The sequence below is a fragment of the Drosophila guanche genome, unplaced genomic scaffold, assembly GCF_900245975.1.
Source record: "Drosophila guanche unplaced genomic scaffold, DGUA_6, whole genome shotgun sequence".
In the NCBI taxonomy this organism is placed as follows: Eukaryota; Metazoa; Arthropoda; class Insecta; order Diptera; family Drosophilidae; genus Drosophila; species Drosophila guanche.
The window spans coordinates 6397884-6422807 of NW_022995746.1; the positions used below are offsets into that span (position 1 = coordinate 6397884).

At 45.5% G+C, this 24924-nt stretch overlaps 1 protein-coding gene across 4 annotated transcripts in view; it reads left to right on the top strand.

The window, feature by feature from the left end:
- Positions 1–24924, top strand: part of LOC117582662 (zinc finger protein ush) — a 69210-nt gene that overhangs the window by 36910 nt on the left and 7376 nt on the right. For 2 of the 4 annotated variants that reach the window (XM_034270577.1, XM_034270578.1), the window contains exons 1-2: positions 10928–11783; positions 13949–13993. In XM_034270577.1, coding sequence (XP_034126468.1) covers positions 11762–11783; positions 13949–13993 — 67 coding nt within the window. In that variant the 5' untranslated portion in view covers positions 10928–11761. Of the gene's footprint in view, positions 1–10927; positions 11784–13948; positions 13994–24924 lie in introns of those variants that run through there. The other 2 variants (XM_034270575.1, XM_034270576.1) reach the window with 1 other exon arrangement.

Here is a 24924-nt window from a genome sequence, read left to right on the forward strand (position 1 = left end):
GTGTGCGTGTGGCGATAAGCAACACTCTGCTGGCTTCTGGTGGCATGTCCTGCCACTGCCCCGTGCCCCCTCTGACTTTTGCTTCATATCCTTGCAGTCAGGCAGGCGACTGCTCCAGAGCTGGTTGAATGATAAGGCCAGCAGCGACAACGGCAAGTGAAAATATTCCATGAGCCCGCGAGCAGAAAATGGAATTCCACTCGGAGAACAACAACAGAAAGCACAAGGAGAGGGTTGAGGCGGGTGTGTGGAACAGGTGATAGCAGCACCTGCTGCTGCTGCTGCTCCTGCTCCTGCTGCCCGGCAACTATAGTAGTAGTGCCTGCCTCTTGCCTCCTGCATCCTGCATCCTGCCTCCTGTTGGCCATTTTTGTCGTCTGCATTCAGTCGTGAGCTTCGCTTCGCCTCGCCTAGCATCGCATCGCGTCGTGTCGCTTATCTCTGCCAGCAGTCGTCGCAGGACAAAAAGCTCTGCCTGCCACCCACACGGAACACTGCAAAAAAGAAAGGTTAAAAATCAGGTTATTGTTGATTTGAGTGCAGGATAGGCTGCTCATTTATTGCAGAATTATTATCTATTGAGAGCCTCAAAGTCTATCTGTGTTGCTGTCCAACAAGATCCGGAACACTGATCTTTCCACAGGATCTACATATATGTTCAATTGCTACGGATTTGGCGTTCAATCAACCTTCAATATGATGCCAAGATATTGAAAATTAATAATTGCTTCACAACTGTCTGCATGATAATTTCGATTCTTCAAGTTCGATTTTGTCTTATAAAAAGATTTCCCACTGCATCAAAGTTGGTCTGACCTTCCAGGGTTACCCTTCAACTTTATGAAAGTTTAACCGCCTGCCAGGGTTGCCATTGCTATTCATACATTCAACTATTGACCTGCCAGTGCTGCCACATTTTTATTTAAGTGCAAAAGATGAGTGCCTGCCCCGCGTCGTATCGTGACACGAATTGTTAGCACGACTACCGGCTACCAGCTACGGGTGTGTCGTCTATGCCGTGTTTCTGTCTCTTTTGCTCACTCTCTTCCTATCTCTGTTTCTCCCTTTCCTTTACTGCTTTTTCTCTCTCCTTTGTGCGGGGGAGCGGGCAGTGCACACTCCATTTAAAATCTTTTTGCTTATCGGCGCTCGCTGCTCGCCTGATTGATGGCCATAGATAAGACGTGGGCCCAGCCCCATTTCTGGTGTGGCTGCTGCTGCTTCTGCTCCTCCTATTGTTGTTGTTTGTTGTGTATGTCCTTGCTGTGTTGGTTGGGTGGGTGTGGTGTGGGTACGGGGCTACTGCCTGCATTGCCTGTGCGCTGCTCCATTTGGCATTGTTTGGTCCCATTAGCGCCGGGGTGTTATCAGTTTTCCCATTCGCTCTCCAGCAAGTTGATTCCTTTTTCATCTCTGTGTCGCTTTCTCGCTCTCTCTCACTCTATGTGTGGGTGTTTCTGTCCCTCTCCCCCCTGGAATGGCTGAGTGAGAGTTTTGCGATAAGAATGTAAAATATAAAATATGGCATTGGGTTCCTCCGCCGCTCCATTCCCCATATCTCTCGCTCTGTTTCGCTTTTCGGAGAGCATTTGAGGAATGTCCTTTTTGTGGCCAGAGCAACCCCCAACTCCTGCTGCTGCTGTTGCTGCTGTTCCTCTGGCAATCCTGGCAACCCTGCCACTGCCAGTGCTGCCCCTGATGCTGCTGCTCTGTTGGTATTTTGTCAATTTAATGGCTCCCGCTACACTGAGACAAATGCTTTTGGAGACTCTATGCCACACACTCACCCACTAAAGCCTGACACCAGACACTCCCTCTCCCTCTCTTTCTGTCTCTCTCTGTGAGCATTTCCTTATCAGCTGCAGCGTTGTCCTGCGTGCCTCCGCTTCCTCTGGCTCTGGCTCTGGCTGCCGTCTCTGCACTGATTCTGCCTTGCAGTTTGTCATTTGGCTGCAGTTCTGGAGAATTTATCATTCTGGCCCAGTCACAGGACACACACACACACACAGAGACACAGCAGCAGCAACAGGATAAAGGATAAGCTCGCCTTCATGCGTTTTTGGTGCGTGCTTTAATGAACATGACTTTTATTTATGCGAAGGACCTTCTGTACATCGTTGGCCCCCTCGCAAGTAATTTGTAATTTGCGAAAATTGTTATGATCCTGGGGAAAGTTGAACCTTGACCCAACGGACAAATGCCTTTTTTATTCGAACAGAACTTTTGGGGCGATAAAGATCTTTAGGATGAGGAATATGTACTCCAAAGCAGCGCAGGACAATGACAATGATGATGACGATGATGATGACGATGATGAGCAGGGCCTTCGGGGCATGCCACTTATGTATGACGGGGTAGGTGGTGCAGAGTATAAACGGTTATGATTTTTATGGTGCGACCCCAAAAACACTTTCGGAGCATGACTCACTCTTCCGTTCGGAGGAGAAGAGATGGCAGGATGATGGGGCACACGGGCGGCAACAATGCCACACAGGAGACTCTGTGAAACTGAATCTGTGAGAGACTCTCAGAGAAGTGGAACTGAAACTGGTAAAAGGAATGCCAACTGATAAGAGCGCCCCATACAGAGGAGCGTTTCCGATGATGCCTGATGCTTGATGCTTTCGCCTTCGCCTTCGCCATCGTCTCCTTGTCTCTCTCTGTGTCTCCCTGTCGTTGCTCGTTGTCACACATGTGTGCCTGGCATGGCACACAATCGGTGGGCATGAATCAGGGGAGGAAGGTTCACTCAGATTGAGACAGACATTGTTTAAGCACTCACTGCGGAAAAGGGTACAACAGCTAGGGGAAGAGGTTGGAGACAGGAAAATTCACACTCTCATTGTATTTGTTGGAGATTGTTCTTTTCGCTAAATATAACCAGAACTTTCAGTCTTGAAACACTGTGAAGGAAAGATATTTCTAAGATAGAACTATAGACAACAAAATCGTGAACATATTCTCATATTCTAGCCAATATTTGTCTCAAGAATGGTTCTCTTCAAAATGTCCCCAAAAATTTCGTATTTCGTAATCAAATTTGAAGACTCCAAGAGGGCTTGAAGTTTCCTCATCCTTCACTCGAACATTCCTTGAGACTGCTGTCTCCATTCCTAATCTGAAAGTAAGTGCATCCCGAATTCGTCACAGGCCTCCATGCACCTTTACTTCCACTTCTGATTGCCAATTGAGGCGCTGATCAAGTAGTCAGGCAGTACCGAAAAGCGGTATTCTGATGAGCGAGAGAGAGCGGGAAAGAAATACCAAAAGAGCAAGAGGTTGGGTAGGGAAGAGCAGGCGAGAGGCGTGTAAAATATTTTTATTGCACCTTCCTTTTATGATGGCACTTCCGGCTGCGATAGCGGGCGACGTCGTCATCGTCTCCGTCGACGTCGTCGTCTCGGTGTCGGTCTCGAGCCCCGTTATCCACTCGAGATCTTTTGACGCACTGTGGAAGCCGTTGACAGGCGAACGTCAAAGGACGCAGGCAGATTCTGTGGGCAGGACAGATATAGGGAGGACAGGACAGACAGACACACAGATACAGGAGAGCAATTAGCTTTGGCTTTGGCTTTGGCGTGTGCTCTATCTGCATCTCTCTACCTGAGGCGCAGCCCTCCTACGTGGTGCGAGTCCGAGTCCGAGTCTGTCTCGGTTTCCAGTCTCGTCATTTGCTCATTTGATGACTGGCGACGGTGACGGTGACGGTGACGGCGACTCCCGACCCTTCCCTAAAACGTTTACTGTTTTACAAGCCACTTTTGAGCTCAATTTGCGTACAGGCGACAGAGACAGAAAGAGGCAGGGATTGTCTCAATATCGGTTATAGGATCATTGACACTTTTGTCAAACCTCGTCGCGCCCGCGTCATCTCTCTCACATTACGAATGTCGCCGCCGAAGGAATCACAAAAAAAAGAAAAGAACGAGCAGGCGCGGGTTTTTATGGCTTGACTTTCGCCTTCTCCCAGGGAGAAGAGGAGTAGAGAGAGAGAGATCCGAAGTCTGCGCCTTTGCTTTGTGGTGGCTTTTGTTTTTGTTGCTGGATCGCCTTTAACGACGTCAACTTGACGCCGAACTAATTGATGCGATAACTCGTGTTTATCACTCACTTAGGAGTGGGAGAGAGCGAGAGTTGAAGAGAGAGAGAGCGCGGCGCCCAAGGCAGGAGCAGCGAGGTAACGGGGAATCGAGCGCCAGCAGCAGCAGAGAGCGGGTTAGAGCGAGTCCGAAACAGCGGCCGCCGTATGCAAAACAAAGCCAGAGTCACAGTCAGAGCTCCGTTGTTGTCGATAACGTTGAAATAATTTTGAAAGCGAACAGAAACGAAACGAAACGAAGTCTCCAGCAACTCCTCAACTCAACGAAATGTACGATACGATATGGTTTCCATTTCCATTCCCATTTCTGTTATCGCGCCTCGGTCTGTGCATTTCTGCTGCTTGCTTGCTGCTGCTGCCTTTATCCAATATTTTAATCTCGCACTTACCAACGGATGACTGAACGAACGAACGAACGAACGAACGAACGAACGGACTGGCGGCTCCGTCGTCTCCGGCTTCGGCTGCGGCTCTGGGGCGATAAGGAATTTTTACGATGGCCGAAAAGGAGAGCAAGAGATGGGCAGGGGAATGGAGTGGGAGCTCGGCACACGGGGGGTTGTAAGTGTTGGCACCCGCATAGAGGAGGCTCAGTCGGCGGCGTCGGCGGCTTCCTGATGATGCATTAAGCATATTTTATGACCACTTAGCAGCGTCGAATGCCGCGAACAGAACAGTAGAAGCCTCCGCCAGAAAGGAGGTCAATAAAACGTGGCAAACCACTGGATATCGTATGGGTTTTATAGATCAAATGGAAGAAGTAGAAGCTGCCTCCAGATTAATGATAGATCTTTCAGAGGATAATCGATGAGTCACTAAAGGTGGGGAGAGAAATGCTACTACTTAGGAATGATTCAGATGATCCCTTAAGAGAATGTTTTATGGCAATAAAACTCTTTGGGATTTGTGGAACTATCAGTCAGCTAATTGGGAAAATCATTTCAAAAGAGTGACACAAAAAAGAGACACACTTTCCCAATCCATTTGTTCAGTGTTCTGGAATGAAATCAAGTGGGGTTGGAAAAGAATCTGCATATGTACGCGTTTAATTGAATAATTCCAACTCGAAACGTTAAAAGATCAAAGTCGCATGTGAAATGAGGGATAAAATCAATCTGTCAAAGATTAAAACACATGAGTGCTTTATCTAGCAATTTTATCTGAAGAAATGCACTCAATTAAATGGTGCTCAATGGCATTTGGTAGGGATGGGGTGTTTTGAAGGACTTTGAAAGAGGAATCTCAGACATCAAAGGAAGAGATTCAATGAGAAAAGAGACAGAAATAATTTATTGATTTTATGTAGATATTGTAATGGATATAGATTTCTCATCTACTTAGTTCCATTTCCTATTTGATTTCCTCACCACATTTCATATTTCCCCCAAAATCAAGTCTCAAACTATCTTGCCCAGCCATTTATTGCCCTCCTGGCAAAGGGTTTATGTTTAATTTAACGAATCACTTATGGCATTTCATTTTGTTGTCCTGCTCTGTCTGTGGCGTCTGTTTGCCAGCGATAATTCCTCAACACTGAGCCGACGCCTGAGCCGGAGTTTGCAGCCAAGAGTTGAGTTGAGTTCTTAATCGGCATTTTCAGAAATATATTTGCTGTCTCCACCCATGCCATAGCCATGCCTTAGCATTCCATTCCATTCCATCGTGGGTCTCGTCTGGTTTCTGGTCTGCAGATACGCGGCATGAAATTTAAATCACTTTGATTGATTGCTAGATTAGCAGCTAGAGAGAGACAGACAGAGAGAAGGCCAACCAAACGTAGAACGAAGAAGCCAATTGAGAGTGGGATCTATAGCTGTAGTTGTGTGCTGCCTGTTCCTGTGGCAAGGTGGCAGCCAGCGATAAGTGGGGCACACCACAACCACACAGAGACGCAGGTGGTGGTGGTGGTTTGGCTGGTAGGTTGACTGACTCTCGCTCTCGCACCTTTGCTTATGTTAATTGATTTAATTTCGCTACAATGAAGTCATCGTCGTTTCTGCTCTGTTGGGGGCTTATCTGTCAGACTTCATAAATATGCGGCAGGGCCTGCTACAGGTCCCACGGGAGGGAAAGCCACTGTCAGCGGCTCAACACCTGCTGCGGGCGAGCAGGGGGAAACTCAAGGTTGAGCAGTTTTTCAGAGGAAATGAGTGTTGAGCAACTCTGCTGTCTGCTGCTGCTCAGCAGCTCCATTGATTATATAACTCTGACCCTCGTACTACACTTCACCCCTTCTGTGGTGCATGAGTGGAGTCTCGCCCCCTCTTCTGCGGAATGAGACTCCCTCCCGGTTCATACAATTTTTGAGACCTGACTTCAATGTGCGCGTTTCGAGTTACAGCAACAAATTGCGTACCCATTAAACGTGGAGTACAAGGGGAGTGCTGGGTTGGAGAAGAAGGAACTGACGATTATCCAGAGAGTTTCTAAAGGTAACTTAGCCTTGTTTTTCTGCAGGAGTGGAGCCTATTCCGATGAGCGGACTTTCGGATAATTCAAGATTAAATACCAAGAGTTCATAGAATTTGCAGTTGGTCCAAAAGTTTTAGAAACCCAAAACTGCTGCCAGGATATTTGTATAGTCGATTCGCTTCACCATAGCCTTCTCTCTTGTTTCGTTTTTTGGAGTTTTGTTTCATGAAGAAGCAGAAACAGCAACAACAACAAATACAACCAAAAAGCTGAGTAGATTTATTTCAATGATAAATGTTTTTTCATTGTTGTTGTTGTTGTGTTTTTTTGGTGTTGTTTCTTTGTGATTTGGCCACAATCACAACAACAAGAGCAGCAGCAACAACAGCGACTATAATCTTAACGATCCATCTACCCGAAAAGCGAACGAAATGAAATAAAGCGACGAAAGAGACAGACAGCTAAGGAGAGTGAGAGAGCAAGAGAGAGCAGCGTTGGGGAGTGTGTGAGTAAAAACAACAAGTAAAAGCGTTAAAGGAGTCGCTATGCCGACTAAAGGATACCTGGGGAATAAAGTCTTTCAAATTTAAATGTGGAAAACTAAAAGATGCAGAAATACTTTAGTAGTTCGACTAAAATTACTACTGGATTTTTTTTCGTGAACAAAATATACAACAATTAATAACAACATATTTTCCATATTCTGTCGGTAACAAATGAAGCTATGGATTCTGAGCTATGGAAACCAACGCCTAACTACAGCCTAAAAGCATTTTCCGCATATTCAAGAAGGGTTCTCCAGTTATAAGTATCGTTCCAGCTGAGTAGCTTTGATATTTATTCGATTGGAATGAATTTTGTTAAACTAGCGGAAGTGCCATGAATATTTATATCCATATTATGTGGATTATGTGAACGAGTTGCTCTATTTCTATTGGCTATGACATCATATAATATATTTTTAATAAATACAAAACTAACAGATCTAAGGTATTTAGTGGGAATTGTGATTTTAGTTTCTTTTAGCAACAACATCTTTCTGTTGCATATCTCCCCATCTAACCCACACACCATCGTTGCCTTCAATTACCAGGGTATGCACAACAACAGTACCAGCAGCAACAAAACAAAGCAATCCCCGAGTAGAAGTAGAAATAACCCCAAAAAAAAAAAAAAAAAAAACAGAGAGGAAGAAAAACAGCAACAACTGTGCGCTCGCTGGCTGCTCTTGGGCCTTATCAGCGTCAGGATCTTATCGCTTCGCTTGCATCTGCGCGCTCTGCTCAGCGCGCTGGCTTCAGCTTCGACTGTGGCTTCGGTTGTGGCTTCGTCTATGCTGGCGCAGCTCGGAGCAGCGCAGCGCAGCGCAGAGCGGAGTGAGGAGAGCCATCGAGGTCGACGTCGCTGCTACGTCTGGTGTGCGGGGGAGAGAGCAAGGAGTGTTACAGAGGGGGGAGGGAGTATCGTATTGCTGCGTCACATGCAATTGCAGGCAACATTTGAATACCCTTTTTGGATTATTTTTAATAAAAATTGACGAAGTTTCCTCCTGCCTGTCCAACAGTTTATTTCTTTATTTTACTTCTAAAACAGATATTTTCTTTACGGAATCTTGTGTTCTCGTGAAGAAGTCATTAAAAGAATGGATCGTAAATATCAAATTACTGTTTCAAATTCTCTACTACCCTTCGAACATCAGCTATGAGACAACCTTTTGTGGTCTCTCTTTATTGTACAGAGAACAAATCTATGTACATTTTTAGCAGTGATCAAAGTCGGAGTACAACTTATAGTACGAGCATTTACGCATTAGCTATCCCAATCACAATTACAATCAATCTTCAAGGGCATCGGACAGCATCAGTTTGTTCATCGAAACTTAAGCGTTTTCTTGCATGTTTTTTGTGGCTGTTCGTTGCTGTTGGCTTTTTCTCTTTATTTTTAGCATATTTTCTTGAAAACGCTTTTGTGTTGCTTCGGCTGCTGCTGCTGTTGGTTTTTCTGTGTATTTTCTGTAATCAGCAGACGTTGATCTGTCGCATTTGTTCATATTTATGTCAATAAATGAGCACGTAACAACAATGACACACATAGATACAAACACACACACACTGCCACAGCCACAGCCACTGCCACAGCCGCACGCATCAGAGACATGTGTATGATACTTGTGGCAACATAATTGCAAAACAATTGTTAAGACAGAGCAAGAGCCAGAGAGAGCGAGATGAAGATGGGGCAAAGATTAAGCCAAAGAAAAAGAGAGATGGGCAGAGACAGATTGGCCGCAAAAAGTGTGGCTAAGGCGCAGGGTGTATACAATAGAAGGTGTGGCAGAGTACTCCATGCCAGAGCTCTTCTTACCTTCCTTTTCAACGAACCTTGGGGGGCCAAACCCAATGCCGCACCAAGTGTTTTGGCGGCAGTTCAACACTCCAAGCTACCGAACTACCAGGAACAACCCGTAACAACCTCCAGCAAGAACAACTGTTGTTGCCGCAGCGAGGGGCACATTCATCAGCAACAACAACAACAACAACAACAAAAGAACCTTTTGCAGATATTCACGCATGAAGTGTTTATCGCGCTGCATAAGCGCGGAACAGAAACAAAAACAAAAACAAAAGCGCGGGGTACAACAACAAATAAGTGAAGGAAAAACCAACAGCCACCCACAAAATGTGGAAAATATGCGTTGTTCTAACTAACACACACACACACACACACACACAAAACAGGGAAAGGCAAGGAAAGGCAAAAGTCATTGGAAAAGGAAAAATTGTGTAGCGAATATGGGAATACCCTTTGTGGAAAGAGAGAAGTGTAAACGTGGGAAGTGAATGTGTGGAGGCAGAAAGGAGATATTTATGTTGAAATTGTGTACATATTATGGGCGGACATAATATTGATGAAGAAACTTAAGCCGAAATTAAAGAAGTACAGTAGGGGCAGTTTTTATGCACCATGAAACCGCAATTGAAACCATTACTTGAAAATATTTCTCAAACTCAAAGTAAAATTTGTAACTTAAGAAACTTTAAGCCGAAAGGAAACATTTTGAGGGATTATATTTGGCAGCGAAATTTCTTCACTTCAGTTAAATAATATAATTTCATCATAGTATTTCAGTCGCCAAAGAGTTCAACCAATCAATACTCCCTACTAAACTTCATCCTTAGGGTACAACAAAGTCGCATACAAAATTCTCCGATGCGCCATGAAGGGGTGTCACATGGCTGGCCGAGGGGGGTTGGGTGCGTGGCGGTGGCAAGCGGCAAACGGCAAGCGGCACGTTTAATGAATCTAATTAAAAGTCAACAATGGCAAACGAGATAATCGTCATAGAGAGGCCAGAGCCAGAGGCAGAGGCAAGGGCAGACAGCAGACAGCAGCAGGAAGGAGGGTGCAGCCACAGATGGCAGGGAGTGGATTTAACGCTTTGCCACAACGCATGCGCAACATGCAGACACAACAGCTGATTGAAGAGAGAGAGAGCGAGAGCGAGAGCTCGCTGCTGCTGCTGCTGTAGATGCTTATCTCTTGAGAAAGAGGAAAAACGTTTTTGCATCTGCAAAAAAAGTTGCCAGGGAAATGGAAATAAACCAAACGCCGATAAGCATCAGAGGAGGAGCAGCAGCAAGAGGCAAAAGAGTGGCTGAGAGGGCAGACATAAAGATAGATCAACGCTCTGCGATTATAAGCCCCCGAAGGAATGAAGGAAAAGCTGAACAAAAGCCCCTCGAGAGCCAACAAAAAAAAAAAGCGAAAGAGAATGAGTTGATGGAGATGTGAAGATACAGATACAGATACAGCTGGGGGGAAATGTTGGAAGTGGTTGCAGTACCAGGCAGGTGGAAGTCCATCGAAATGATAACAGATCCATTCCACTGTAGACGTAAAATCCACTTCCACTGTGCGGCCTGTGCTCCCCCTGCTCTTCGCAACGTTTCTCTGTTTCGCTTCATGTGCATTTCTCAGATACAGATACACAGATACAATTAAACACAAAACGCTTATCACTAAGCAATAATCAGAATTCCATTAGCCGTAGACGCGATATCGCTCGCAAGCATCTCCTCCACACAGCACAACACACAACGGACAACACACCCCTCGCAAGCGAATGTATCTTTGTATCTGTATCTGCAACTGTGTGTGTGCCTGTCTGTGTGTATCCGTTTGTTGCCGCTGCTGGTTGGTTGGTTGGCTGGTTGAATGGCTCGCCTTCCCAACTCATTCGCTGCTCGCGATGTTATCTAACTGCGCGCCGCACCGCGCTCTTCTTATCAGTGCTTTATCAGTTTTTGTTTCGAATAATTTCGAACCGACGACGAAGGAAGTCGACCACAGCAGAGGCAGAGCTGGGAGCAGCAGCAGCAGCAGCAGCAGCAGCAGCGACTGTGTTGTGTATGGAAGATATCTTATTTCAGTTGGCAGCGAACCGAGGAGCCGGCACTGCGAGTGTTTCGGATGCAGATACGAATCCAAATCCAAAGAGAGACAGAGAGAGAGAGAGAGAGAGACTCTGCGAGTGCGACTGAAGGCAGCAGAGATAGGGCAGCAGATAGACGTTCTGGCAGACACTGGCAAATGAAAGATAAACCTCCTCAACGTCCACAACCCAAAGATACAATATACATATATCCACAGACAGACAGCAGAGACGGCACTGAGAGCCCAGGCCACAGCCACAGCCCGGCATCAACAAACATCAGCTGTGCCTCGTCAGCGCCGTTGCCGGTCGTTCGTCGTTTTCCTCGTTGTCGTTCGGCCAACTCTCGGTATCTCTTGTATCTCACACAGATACTCTCGTACACACACACACACAGAGACAAATACAGATACAAGCGCACACGAAAATTTCATTACTCACCGGCCGCCCCAGAAGCAGCGCCTCGCCTGACACTGCCACTGCCGCCGCCTGAGTTGCCTTGCCCCGAGTTTCAGTTTGCCATAGAACGCGGACCGAGCAGCAAGCGGACACTCGACAGTCGACAGTCGACACAGCGAAAAGATAGAGATATAATCACGTTCGTCATACAAAATTTGAATATTACGAGTGTTATTTGTGAGTGCGAAACGAGTCAAAGTCAAATAATTTGTGAGTGTGAATGGCAAGTGAATGAAATGCTAAAAGAATACCCAAAGTGCCCACCATGTGTGTGATCAAAAGTGAAGCCAAAAAGTAAAAACAAAACAAACAAACTAAACCCTAGGATTAGCCGCTGCACTGCGATCAAATCAACAACAATGCTCAGCAGCAATACAAGAGGTGAGAAGTGGCCTAAAGGTTACAGACGAAAGAAATCCACCAAAAGCTGGGCTTACGGAGAATAATCGTATGCAATGTGGTGCCAGAATGATTCACTGGAACGGAAGGGTTCTATGTTTAAACAAAGTTAAGCGGAAATTAAAGCAAGTTTATGTGTACTCGGATGTAAACAGAACATTAAGGCAGAACAAGAGTGGAGAAACAATGAAATGGAAGTCATTAAATTACCTTAAACGTGGACTAAATTAGAGCTGGGATATAGTTAAAGTGGTTCCCGAGCTCGTAGACAGTTGTGGATATATTTGTATTATAATAATACCCACAGAATGGCCAGAAATAGATCAAGGTTTGGTTAGTAACTGGAAATTGGAGGCTGATAAAGACATTCATTGAAATTAATTGGTTATGCAGCAGCACACCTCGGTCGGTTGGTCATTCCTTGCTGCCAGGGAGATTTAACATTGGATGAAGGAAGCTAAACAATTAAATGAAAGAAAGGTTCAAATCAAAGGGAAATATTTCCTACAAATGATAAAGATCAAGCGTGAATCATCATGGACTGGGATCGTAAGATCAGAAATCCCTAAATTAAAGCCACAGTTAAACCTAAGCTAAGCCGCCTTTAACCTCTGATTAGCAGCCAACCCACGCGTAAATCCAAACAAATGACCCACTAAACGGCAACATAAAAGATGATTTTTGCCCAAAAGAAGAAGCTCCAAAAAGTCGCAGCAACTTTGCTGCGGCACAATCAACCTGTAAGCCGCGATGATGTGTGGGTGTAGTACGAGAGAGAGAGAGAATGAATCCCGCCAATTGCTGTCGAACACTTGGAAGACTCCTCGACGCACACGTTGCTGGGGAAAGGGTTGGGGAGTTGCCTCTGCCTTTACCTTTACGTTTGCTTGGCCTGGGCTGCTGGGGCTCGGGCGAGCGGTGGTGTCCGGCTTGTCCAAGTCCATTCCAGCCAGCTTTCAGTTGCTTATCAGACGACTATCTGCGCTGTGTGGCTTCACATTCATTCCATGGCCAGAGAGCTCCACCACAGAGAGCCATGTGTGTGTGTGTGTGTGTGCTTTGCTATCTGCAATCTGTGGCAAGCGAATGGAAGAGGCAGAAGAGGTTGAAGAGAGGCAGAAATAAAAACGAAGGAATTCTGCGGATTGTTGTTATTATTGTTATTATAATTCCTTGAAGTGAATAATCAGCGAAATATAATCAAAAATGAGAGAGAGAAAGAAACAGCAAACAAAACGAAAAGACGAAGACGAAGACGAGTCGTCGACGTGACCAGGAAGGGGTGTGGAGTGTGTAGGCTAGTGTAGACTGTGCGTTGTGTAGTGCTGTGTAATGGACTTGGAGACGCGCTTGAACACCGGGCTAACCCATGGGGGACGGGGCTACTGTGCGTAGCTCTCCTCAAACACACACACACACACAACAGCAGATACAAAGATACAAAGATACTAGAAACAGAACAGAGAATGGGCGGTGGGGATTGGATGGGATAGTAGAGAAAAAACAAACAGCGTTTCACTTGAACAGCAATTATGATGATCGCTGCCAGTACGGCTCGTAATCGTAATCCCTTACGACAGAAGCGAATTATCTCTTAGCCATTATTGAAGGGTGTGGAGTGGTGGAAAGGATTGCAAAGCGGAGCGTAATATTTCCAAACAATATTCTAAAAATCATCAGTGGTTATGATGGTTATGCGATTCGGAAAGATCTACCCGACATTCAATGCAAATTGTGGCCCATTATCTCTTACTAGATGTCTTTTTTTGTATACACTTAAGACCTGGATGCATCTTCCAGCAAATTAATATTATTTTTAGGACAATCTACTGTCAACAAATATTACAAACTATTACTTTTAAGAGCAAACGAAAGATCACTCTTAAGTGTTTGCATTTATTACAAAAATCTTTTTGGAACATAAATTTCGTTCAGAATTTTTGGATCTTCCTTATGGATATTTTTTATGAAATCTATCAACCGTTTGTAGCTCTATAATATCTCTAAGTTTTCTTCTTTAACCTCTAAAATATTACCCTGAAATCGATTTCGCACATTGTAATCTCTACGAAGTGCTGCATCTCCAATCTCTAAATCTCCACATCTACAATCTCTAATCTTCAATCCATTTTCCCTCCCTCTTTCAGGTGATTGTTCCGATACCACAGAAGAGATGACCGTTGACAGCAGAGGTATGTACCATCAGCCCTGAAGCAGCAACATTCTTCCACAAGAGAAAACTTCCATCCATTGTCCCTTATCCTTTATACCCTCCAATTCCCCACAACCCAATCGATTTACTCTAGCTGCCGCTGTCCACTGTTCAATCCGCGATAAGTTTAAGCTTAAACGAAATGGGCCAAAGCCAAAAAATAAATTCTTATCTGTTCGAATGCAGGGAAACAGACACTGTCTCTCGCTCTCTCTCGCTCTCTCTCTCGCTCTTCGACAGACATAACCCGTTAATGCTCCAATAATAAATTTCCTCGATGTGTAGACACTGCCCCTACTCCAACCCTCCTCCTCCTCCTCCTCCTCCTCCTCCTCCTGCAACGCTTTCCCTGCCATTCCTGCGGGCTGCTGATATTTTGCCAATAAAAATTTAATCCCAAAAAAAGATGGAAGTGCGGGGGAAGAGCTCTCTAATTTAATACAATTTCTTCGTTTTTGGTTATCAGTGCAGTGACACTGGGTACACCTACCCCGCTCCCCGAGGCCACTACTCTGCGGTTTTTGGTGATTTTTGACACCTCACAGCAGGACCTCAGCCTAAACCCTAAGCCTCCGGAATGAACCCTTTGCCCAAAAATAGAAACGTAAACGCTGCCAGCAAGGGGTGTGGAGAGAACACCACACCACACACACAACCCTCGTTTCAGTCACTTCGATGGACTGCAGGAAATGACAACGGGTCAAGTTCTCCTCCCTCTGTCTCACTCTCTCAGTCTCTCACTCTCTTTCTGCTGTAACCCCTTTTGCCTGTTACAGCCCTTCCTCCTTCTGTTGCCCCCGGGGACATGTATTTTGACTTCACTCTTCTGTTGCCCTGGCATGAGGCATCATTGGCATCAATTTCATATCACTTCATAATCATCAGGCAGTGTCAACGTCATTGAGACGACGACGACGATGTCTCCCATGAACCCCCAAGCCGGCAGCCCACAGTCCAACCCTTTCTCTCCCTGTCGCTGCTTTCACTGCCTCTGGTCCGCTGTGCCTTTTCTTTGCTCTACTTTAGACAGGAGCGGAGTGCGGGTGACACTATTTCCGATAAGCAGGCATATAAATATTTGCTGTGGCAGGATAGACTTATGGAAATGGTTCCCATTTGTTGTATTTATGCATCTAAGAATGTCTATATATTATTTGGCTACTGATTTCCATATTTTCCAAGAACAATTGGCACCTTCTGAGTGTTTTTCTCTATCGCAAAAGCTTAGAAAGTCTCTAGAAATTCAATACGCAGATCGTGTGAGATCTAATGAGACGATTGGGCAAGGCACTTCTGTAGAAAATTTCTTATTTGTGAAGACTAACTTAATTTGTATGTCTTTCCAGCGATATTTCTATCTTTCAGCTATGAAATTCTCTTCGAATTCTTTGCTTCCTTCCTGCGATCATTTATCATCTATCTAGAAAGGGTTCATTTCTAACCCGCTGCTGTTTTTCTCTGCTAAAACCGTTCCTGGTTTTCCTTTTTTGATCTAACCTGCAACATTCCACACCATTTCGCTGCCATCTCAAGCATTCATCATTAATAATCCTGCCGCCACCAGCCCAAAATACAGGCGGCATTTGGAGCGCCTCTCCTCGGCTCGCCCCACTGTTGTCCATCCAGCAGCCGAGCTCTATCGCAGCCCTTCCACGTGGCCCGTTTTTGTGCTGCGTCAGTGAAAGATATTCTCTAAAGCAGCAGCAGGAGCACAAACACACACACACACACACACACACACACACCAGATAGGGGCAGGAGGCCAGTGAGTAGAGTGGCCGAGTGGGCGTAACAGTTTGCCTAAAAAAAAAGTGGGCGTTTCTCTGTTGGGCTAATCTTTATCTGGCTGTTGACACTCCATGGAAACGGCGACGGCCAGGGACACAGGCACACAGCGATAGATAGAGGAAGAGCGAGAGAGCATTCCTTTGGGAAGCTCACACTATCGCCACCCACTGCACTCCTGCCTCCACGCTGGCTTGTGCCACACTTTGTGTCCAATAGATACGCGAGCTGTGTCCTACACTTGCATTTATTTTCCTTTGCTGCACAGATTGGGCTTAAGTTTAGTGGCAGCTGATCGCAGGTTTGGTTTGTGATGAAGTTTATGGATGCTGCCAACAGATAGAAGGTTTCTTTGGAATTATTTCACAGCTTTCTTTCCATATCTTTGAGGAACTTTCGATGGAGATAATTTGTTCTATCGTTGATGCTTTATTTCTTATTTTATGGTGACTATTCTTGGTGTAATTTGTGGAGCTGATGAATGTTTCTGTTGGGATTCCCTAACTTTCTATGCGCCTCTTTGATGGTTTGTGGATTGAGTTTCTTTTCTGCTATCATCAATGCTATTTTCTATATTTTCTGTTGACTAATCTTGGTGTCATTTCTGCAGCTGTTCGGCAGATTCTTCTTCTGATTAGCCAAATGTCTAATAAAATGTCCACCAATTCTTGGAAGCTTATGGCAACTGCCTACTTGTTCCTGTGGTTGTTTCTTCCTTGATTATTTTGATTGATCATCCGTTTCGGTTAATTCTCCAATGATTCACTTCGAATCCTTTGGGCTTTTTGCTCCCACTCCTAGCAGAGTATTCCATCTTCTGGATATCTCTTGACTCTGCTGCTTAGCCTCTGCTGTTTTTGTTTTGCGTTGTGGCTTGCCATTGATGGCACTCTACTTGCCACTGCTGCCACACACTTGCTACACTTGCCACTGCTGTTGGTTTTGCCTCTGCTGCTGCATCTACTGATGATGATGCTGATGATGACGTTGCTCACTTTTGGCGCTCTGCATTTGCTGTGGCTGCTGCTGTTGCTTCTTGCTGCTGCCACCGATTGCTGCTCCTGTGCAATGTACTGTAAGCGCCTGTCCCTGTCCTTCCTGTGCTCCCTGTGCGCCTGTCCCTGGCTGTAGTCGTATCTCTGTGTCTGTCTCTCTGCTCTCTCTGGCTCGCTCTCTGTCAGTGTGTGTGTTGGTGGGTTTTTATCTATGAAATTCATGAATGCCTTGGCTTATCTTGCAGAATTGCATACTTGCAGCTCGCCACAGAATCCCCCCAGTGACGTCCTCCTCCTGTGCTGTGGCCCGGCTTTTGCCTGGTTGGCTGCCTCTGCCTGCCTCCTCTTTGTTGTTTGTCTCCCGCCCTGCCCCGCTTGTTGGCTGCCTTCTAATGGCGCTAAGTGGTGACCTCCTAACCACACTCCAGCCATGGCATGTGTGCGTCTCCCTCCCTCCCGCTCTGTCTCTGTCTCTGTCTCTTTCTCTGCTTCTCTAATGGCATTTTATCTATGGCATAATTTTTTATTATGTCTCCCTGCTGTTGCTGCTGCCGTTCGCTTAATGACAATCCACCCAAAGAGAGCGAGAGAGGGGGAAACCACACACACACACAGCACCACACTCCACACTCCCGACATCAAGTCAAATTGTTAGATAGCTTTTCGGCATGTAATTAATCATTTGACAAGGTTCAAGCTCCACGAGAGCTTTCGGACAGCGGGGGGGCGCACATATAAAGGGAGTGTAGAGGGGCCAGCCACAAAGTTTTCTCTTTTTTTCAAGGGGGGGCTCTTAATGCGGGAAACATTTGCTGCATTTGCTGCGGGCAGCAGGCAACTGCAATAATGAGGAGGGAGCGGGGGTGTAGAAAAAACCATTACACGGCGCTCACGACTCACCTGCGTTATCATTAGCGTTCAATCAACATGCCTCTTACCATATCTCTTACCCCTATGGCCCCACAGAGACGCTCACAACGCGCTCGACCCGCTGTGCAGTTGTTTTGTTTTTTTGGGCTGGAGAATATTACGCATACGCAAGAGAGTTGCTTTTGGGTGGGGAATGCAGTGGAAAGCAGCTGTGGAACTGAGGCAGAAAGGAGGTTACTATGTCTATAAGCTAATAATGGCATATAAATCAATTGGGAGAATTTTAATATATATTTTTTACAAGCTGCTGAAGCTCAGAACTCCTAAGGGATCATCTAGACATCAACGTTCAAGAAATATCCCTCTCTTGTGTATAAAATATTTCCGAGTCTTTCTGCAGATCCCTCCAAAAATAGCCCTAAATATGGCTCATTATAATCTGGCTTGAATTCTTTTTCACACTTTTTCCTCTTGCAGTTTGCAGCTACAAAAAAAAGCAGCAAAAAGTCAAGTCAACTCTTAAGCCACCATTGCCATAAAACCAGCAGGGATTACCCCCAGCAGGGATCATCTAAAGCACCCAAAATCCTTGAGTCACATTTCAAAATAATTCGCACAAGAAAGAAAGTGCACCCTTTCCCTGCCTGCCTGCCTGCCTGTCTGCCTGCCTGCCTGCCTGCTTGCCCCGTGTGTGACCCCACAAAGAATGATGATAAAGAGTCGTATAATGGTTGCCATATACATAAAAAAATTACAACATAAATCACAAACACACACACACATACAAGTGTTTGGTTGTGTTGTATTAAAAATAATATCGTCGTCTGGTCGACGAAAGATAAGAAAATTTATCCAAAGGATTGCGTTTTGGTGTTATGGCCACACACACACACAAACCACGACACGACACAAAAAGTGAGAGAACCCTGTGGAGAACCCACCCACTGAACCCCTCCCTCCTCTTCCTTTGTGTGCGCAACCGCAAGGACAAGGACGAAGGCAAGCGCCCAGTGCCCAAAAAATGGAAGAACAACTTGAATCCTGTGGCCGCCTGAACATTTTATGACCAAAGGCCCGCCCCAAGTCGAACTCATCATCATCATCAGCGCCCATCGCCCCATCGGCCCATCGCACAGCGTCATCTGGCGAGGCAAGTGGGGCAGAGTCCAGGGCCAGAGACAGGTCCCAGGGTCAGGACTTAGGCAGGAGGAGTAGCGCCAGGAGCCGCCACCAGTTGTGATCTGTGGCCAGCGATAAGAAGAGAGAGAATGAGAATACATTTCATAAATGCCGCGCCACAAAAAGGATTACGAGGCTGTGTGCTACTACTGCCACTGCCACGGCCACTGCTCTCCTTTCTCTGTCAATATTTTGGGGGCATATCCGTAGGGGGTTTCAGGCCGTAATTTATTGTTAAAATAGTATACATTTTATTTGCCACTTGGCTGCTGTTGCCACTGCCACTGCTGCATGGAATATCTATCTATCTATCTGTGCAGCTCGGGGAGGTTGTCTTTTACTGCTTTTAAACTTTAGGGAAATCTTTGATGTTCATTTTATTGGGAATAAGAAGGATGCATACAAGTATAACTTTTATTTATCTAATTCTGAAGAGAAACTCTGCTAAATAAACAGAGGAAAGCTGCCTAAGTATTTCTGTGTGAATTCGTTTTTAATCACAGCAAAATGGAACAAATTTAACAACTTTGCAAGATTAAAAGTTATCCCAATTTTATTTAGTAGAAATATTCACAGATTAAAAAGGAACATCAAGGGTATATTTATAAGCCCACGTGTGACAGGGTAAAATATGTATAATAATATTTTAGTGGGTTTTAGGGACTTGTCTTTGAGCTTTAGAGCTGATTGCTTGGAGTCTTTATGCAGTTCAGCCTTAAGGCTTTCAGAACTTATGACTTCAACATTTCCCTGAAGTGTCTTCTATTCGAAGGATAACTTTTATAAAATTAATCTTAAAATATGGGATTGAAGGATGGACATTTCCTCAGCTGTTGGACATGCTACAAACTTCAGGGACTTCAGCCGCTTCCGTTTCCATCATTCTAAGACTGATTAATATGATAGAAAACTCTCTTAGAATGTGTGAATTTCCTTGAAACCTTCCGGCACATTTCATTCTTAGCTCCCCTTAATGGGAATGTGATTGAAGGAATTCTCCTTCCCTTTACTTTTCCCATTTCCTTGGCACTTTGACATCCTTCACTTGTCCTAATGCATTCATGCTATGCGGTTTGCCTTTGATTGATCCTTTTCCATATAAAAGGGGAGACATTCCTGTCAATGTTTAATCAATTAGCTTTCTCTCCCTCTGCTAAAACCCTTGCCATCGATTCCTTGCCAGCTCTTCCGCTTGTCATCTAACTTTGGCTAGAGCTGCCTTCCACCCTTTCTAGCATTTCTTTCCTTGCTCTCCCCTGCTTTTCACACTTTCTGCCCCACTCATTGGTGTTTGCATTTGGCTTAGCCGCTGCTTGGGGGCTTAAAACACGCACGAATGACCCTCGTCAATGGTTTTTGTGGCTCTGCTCTCAGCTCCCCCGATGGCTGGTTGGATGGTTGGTCCAATCATGTTGCTTGTTTCCCTTCAATGATTGGCTTGCTTGCTGGCTTGTTTGTTGCCTTTTTATTTGTACAAATCCAGTGCGAAATTCAATCAGCTATCGGACTGGTAGAGCCATGCCACAAGGATTTGTCGATTCAGTGGAGTGTACTCCTGACACTCTCACTCTCACTCTCCTTTTTCTGTTTTTCTTTCTCTCTTTCTTTTTGCATATAAAAGAGCATCCATCCCTTTTTGGGTGCCGCCTCATTACAAGCTGTTAGCAGGCACTTTGCACTTCATCATCCCAGGAGCAGCAGGAGCCACAGAAACGCAGGTAGCTCCCCATACCAGGTACCTCCAGGTAGCCACGTCTCTTCTGCTTCGGCTCCTCCCTAGCCTTTTGGCTGCCTTTGGCCTCCCTGCATTTATGGCTTATTTGCTGCCTGTCAGTCACTTGGCTGCCTCCTGCCGCATGCCTCGCCAAAAACCCAACTCATTCGCAACGTTGTAAACGTTTATTGTGCCACCAAAAGAGCAGGCAGCCAGGCAGCCAGGCAGCAGCCTCCATACTCTGGGGCCTTCGTGTTTGTCTTGACTGCCTGCCTGCCTGGTTGCTCTCCTCTTCTGCTCTGCCACACAGACGCACACACTTTTTGGGGCCTAATTGGTAGGTAATGATGTGTCTGCCTTGCCGCTTTGTTAGTCCCAGTCGTTGAGGTGGGTACGTACCATGGGGTTCCTTGGGCTGCCTTTTTGGCTGCTGCTGCTTGGCCTGGGACTTGGACTCCTTTTTGCGTGTCGGCCTTTTCGCTTTGTTCTCTCGCTCGCTCTGTTAACTTCTTGTTGCTGTTGCTGTTTGTCGCTGACTGCGCGCATCTTGTTAGCAACTTGGACGCCTGTTTAGGCCTGCTCCCCGTACTCCCCTCCCTTCTTCCCTCTTACGTTTTGCTCTCTGTGTGTGGGCTGCCTTGTGTCTCTTGTTTTCGTTGCTGGAAGTTTTATTCGCTTGTCCATTCCACGAGCCACGTTTGCAATTCCCATTCACACAGCTTGCAGGCAATTTTCGCGCCTCTTTAATTTACTGTTCGAACAGAAGAAATGTTAAACCTTACCTCCGGCTGCTGCTCCCCTCCTGCTGCAGTCCCTTTCTCTGCTGTTTGCCGTTGTTCTGTTGTTGTTTCGTGTCGTGATTGGCTGATGAACACATCAAAAGTCATCAGCACATCAGTCAGCCAGCAGCAGCAGCAGCAGCAGCAACAACACCAAAATTGCACACAGAGGGAGCCACGCGGAAAGGCAGCAACAAAATAGAAGGCAGAGGAGCGAGAGCTACAGACAGACAGCAGAAAAGAGAGAAATTAAGTTAACACAAGCCAGACACGATTTTTTGGACAGAGCTACAGTGGGGGTGGGAGTGGGAGTTGGGTTTGGGTGTAGAGGCGTGGCTGGGCAGCCCTCACGAATTGAGTGTAACAGTAAAACGGAGCAGCAGCAGCAGCAGCAGATAGCTACATGTTGCTGTCGTGTCTAAGAGAAAAGGGAGAGAGCAAATGCAAAATGCGAACTCGAAGTCAATTGAATTGTGTGGCAACCCTTTTGGGGGCAGCAGTTGTCAGTTGTTTTTGATTGATCAGCGGAAAGCGTGATTTGTATACAACAATTGCTGTAAAATGTTGCTACACTGCCATGTTGCCGATGCCATGTTGCCAGTTTGCTGTTTTTGCTGCTGGTACCATGTCCTTCCATCCCATTCCCCTCTTCGGTCCAATCATCATCTACTGATTGTAATCAAGCCAAAGCGACATTTATGCAAATGCCAGGGACTTGTTTAATAAACGCAAATTATGAGCTTGCTAGGAAACAACTAACCATGTTACCTGCAACACCAGTCTCTGCACTCTATCCCCCAGCCCATGTGATGTTGCTGCTGCATTGATTTTAGATTAGCAACATTCAAACTTGCACTTGGGTCAATTTAAATTTGTGCAGCAACAGTTGCGGTTGTTGCCGTGCAGCACCAGCCAGAGCAGCAGCAGAGCAAAACTGGCAGATTGTGGGAGCAACAGGCAGAGTGGAGCTGCGAAAGCCAAAAGCTATACCCGCGACTGAAGATCGCAATTGATCAGCTGGCAGCCAAGAAGTGCAACAAAAAAATCGAAGCTACAGGCATGCAAAAGTGTTGGTGGCTTTGCCTGTGGGGATACTCTTTGAGGCGGAGAGGGTATGTAGACTTAAAACAATAGTTTGTAGGATATGCGATTTTTGAAAGTTTAATCAAAGAAATGGCAGCAGAGAGAAATAATCTCTTCAAATAAGTAAAGTGCCTAAAGGGTATTCCATGTTTCGGCAACTTGTACTCTACTGCTGCTGCTGTTGCTGACGACAAATGTTGCTGCAGTTGTTGCTGTTGCTGGCTGCTGTTTTTGCTGCTCTCCGCTGCTGATCAAGCGATCAAGCAGAGTCCCCCAAACGACCGCAACAATCGACGCTGAGCGTGCTCACACGAAATTTTCAAGTACTGCGACAATTTCCCTACTACCAAAAACCACACCACAGCCCCTCGCATCCTCGTCTCTTGTTGCTTATCAGCATGCCATGCAACAGCAGCACCAGCAGCAGCAGCAGCAGCAGAGGCAGCAGCAACAACAACTGCAGCAACACATCTCAACAGTTGCATCAATTGCTCAACATTGAACTCTGCTGCAAAAGAGTGGGGCAGCCCAGACGATCAGAGACTGCAACACCCTCTGGCACCCTCTCACCACTGCAGCTGCCCTGCCTCCTCCCTCTGCTGTTGCCCCTTGTCCCTTGTATCATTTGCACGTTTTTTAATTAAGACATCAAAAAGAGACTTTGACTTGGATGGCGATTTCGAGGAATTGCTGCCTGCCTGCTGCCCTCCGTCTCTCTGTCTCTCCGCTTCTCTGTGGATGTTTTGTGGCCTGTGTTTTGGTTTTTCTATAGATCGAAGATACAGTACCGCATTGGTTGGTCCATATACATATAGCAGGCACTGTTCTGTGCGGACTGCTATCTATCTGCTGCACCATTGACATCTCAGCAACTCTGTTGAACCCCAAGTGAACTAAATTAGTTTTTGGCCCGAAAATCGAACTTCTGTTGGATGTTTCGATGGAGCAAACGAGGTGGGTGGAGTGCCAAAAGAAACCGAACATGACTTGGGCTTGAGGTAGAGGAAATAAAAGAAAGGTTCTCAGAGAGAAAAGAGTCTGAAGAGTGGAAAATTGGTGGACGGAAAAAGTGTATCTAGAACATGGAAAAGAAAGAAAAGTAGCAGCCGGAGGAAGATTCGGGAGATTCGGATAGAGAAACTTACACAGAAAATCCTCTAAACGGTAGAACATATATGTTAATAATTCGGAAGAATTTCAATTTAAATAACATCTAAAAAAGTCTAAAAACTTGCGAATAAATAGCACAAAATACTTGGAAGAAGAACACACGAGAAAATGGAAATTGTCCTCTAGGAAATGAATTCCTTTGGATATTTTCGGAGGTAGAATCAACAGTCTAAGATCATCTAAAGGAATAATCTGATTATGAATCACATTTAGAGAGTTTTTTTCTCACTTTCTCTCTCAACTAAAGAAGAATTACTCTTGATATAGGAATAAGAAGAGGAAAGGATTTTATGGAAACCATCTTGAGGCAGAAATATCAGATAAAAGTCCTATATTTTGAGTGTAAAAACTACCAGACGAAGAAGAGCATCCAAATAAAAGCAAACCAAAAAAGAGCACCATTTTGGCAAGTAAATCACGAATAGCATTTTGAAAGAGGAGCCCCAAAGATATGAGAATTTTGATTATTTACACGGCCTCCTACCAGGACCGTCCTGGTCATCCTTTTGCTGCTCCTCCTGTGCTCTCCAGATCCTCCCACTTGTTCTTTTTGGCCAAAAGTGTGAAGTGAAATGAAATTTTGTTGCGAACTTTGCGCTGTTTGCATTTGGTGGATTCCTCTTGTTGCACTCGCGAGGGGCCTTTTCCTTGATTAATAACAATTGATAAGCGCCGCAGACAGACAGGCGCAGAGAGAGAGAGAGAGAGAGAGACCAGAGCTATGGCCCCAGTCCCAGCTCCAGCCTCATCCTGAGACTCTGAGAGATGGCGTTGATTGCCCGTGCCAGGTCTTCCTCCAGCCTTCCTCCCAGTCTCCCGCCCGGAAACCCACGAAAGGTGGCAAAATTTTCGCGCGAAAATGAAGATTTCTCTTATCAGCGCAGAGACTCCCAGCTGCAGTTTGCATCTCGCTCTTTCGCTCTCTTCTTCTCTGCCATTCTTTCTCTCTCATTCTCTGTATCTCTCTTTTGGCGCTGCTTGCTCACGTTTTTCCATTACTGCACCGAAAAAAAAGAATCTCGATCTTCGATTGGCTTGGCAAAAATTTGTTTAATTATACTGAAAGCAGACAGAAAGGCAAGAAATCTTTTTGGCTGACTAATGAGCCAGCGAGTGGGAAGCTTTAGGAGGTGTCCGCGAATGAGGGAAAAAAGTAACAGGAACAGGAAAAAGAAAACATTGAAGGAGTATTTAAATCTAAGTAATTGGAAGGAGTCGGATTGGGACGGAGTTTGGTCTAAAATATTACCAGAAATGTTTTACTTTGCTTGCCAAACTCGAGTACCTTTTTGTGTCAACAAATTTCACTCAAACTCAGCTCTAATTTCTCTCATCA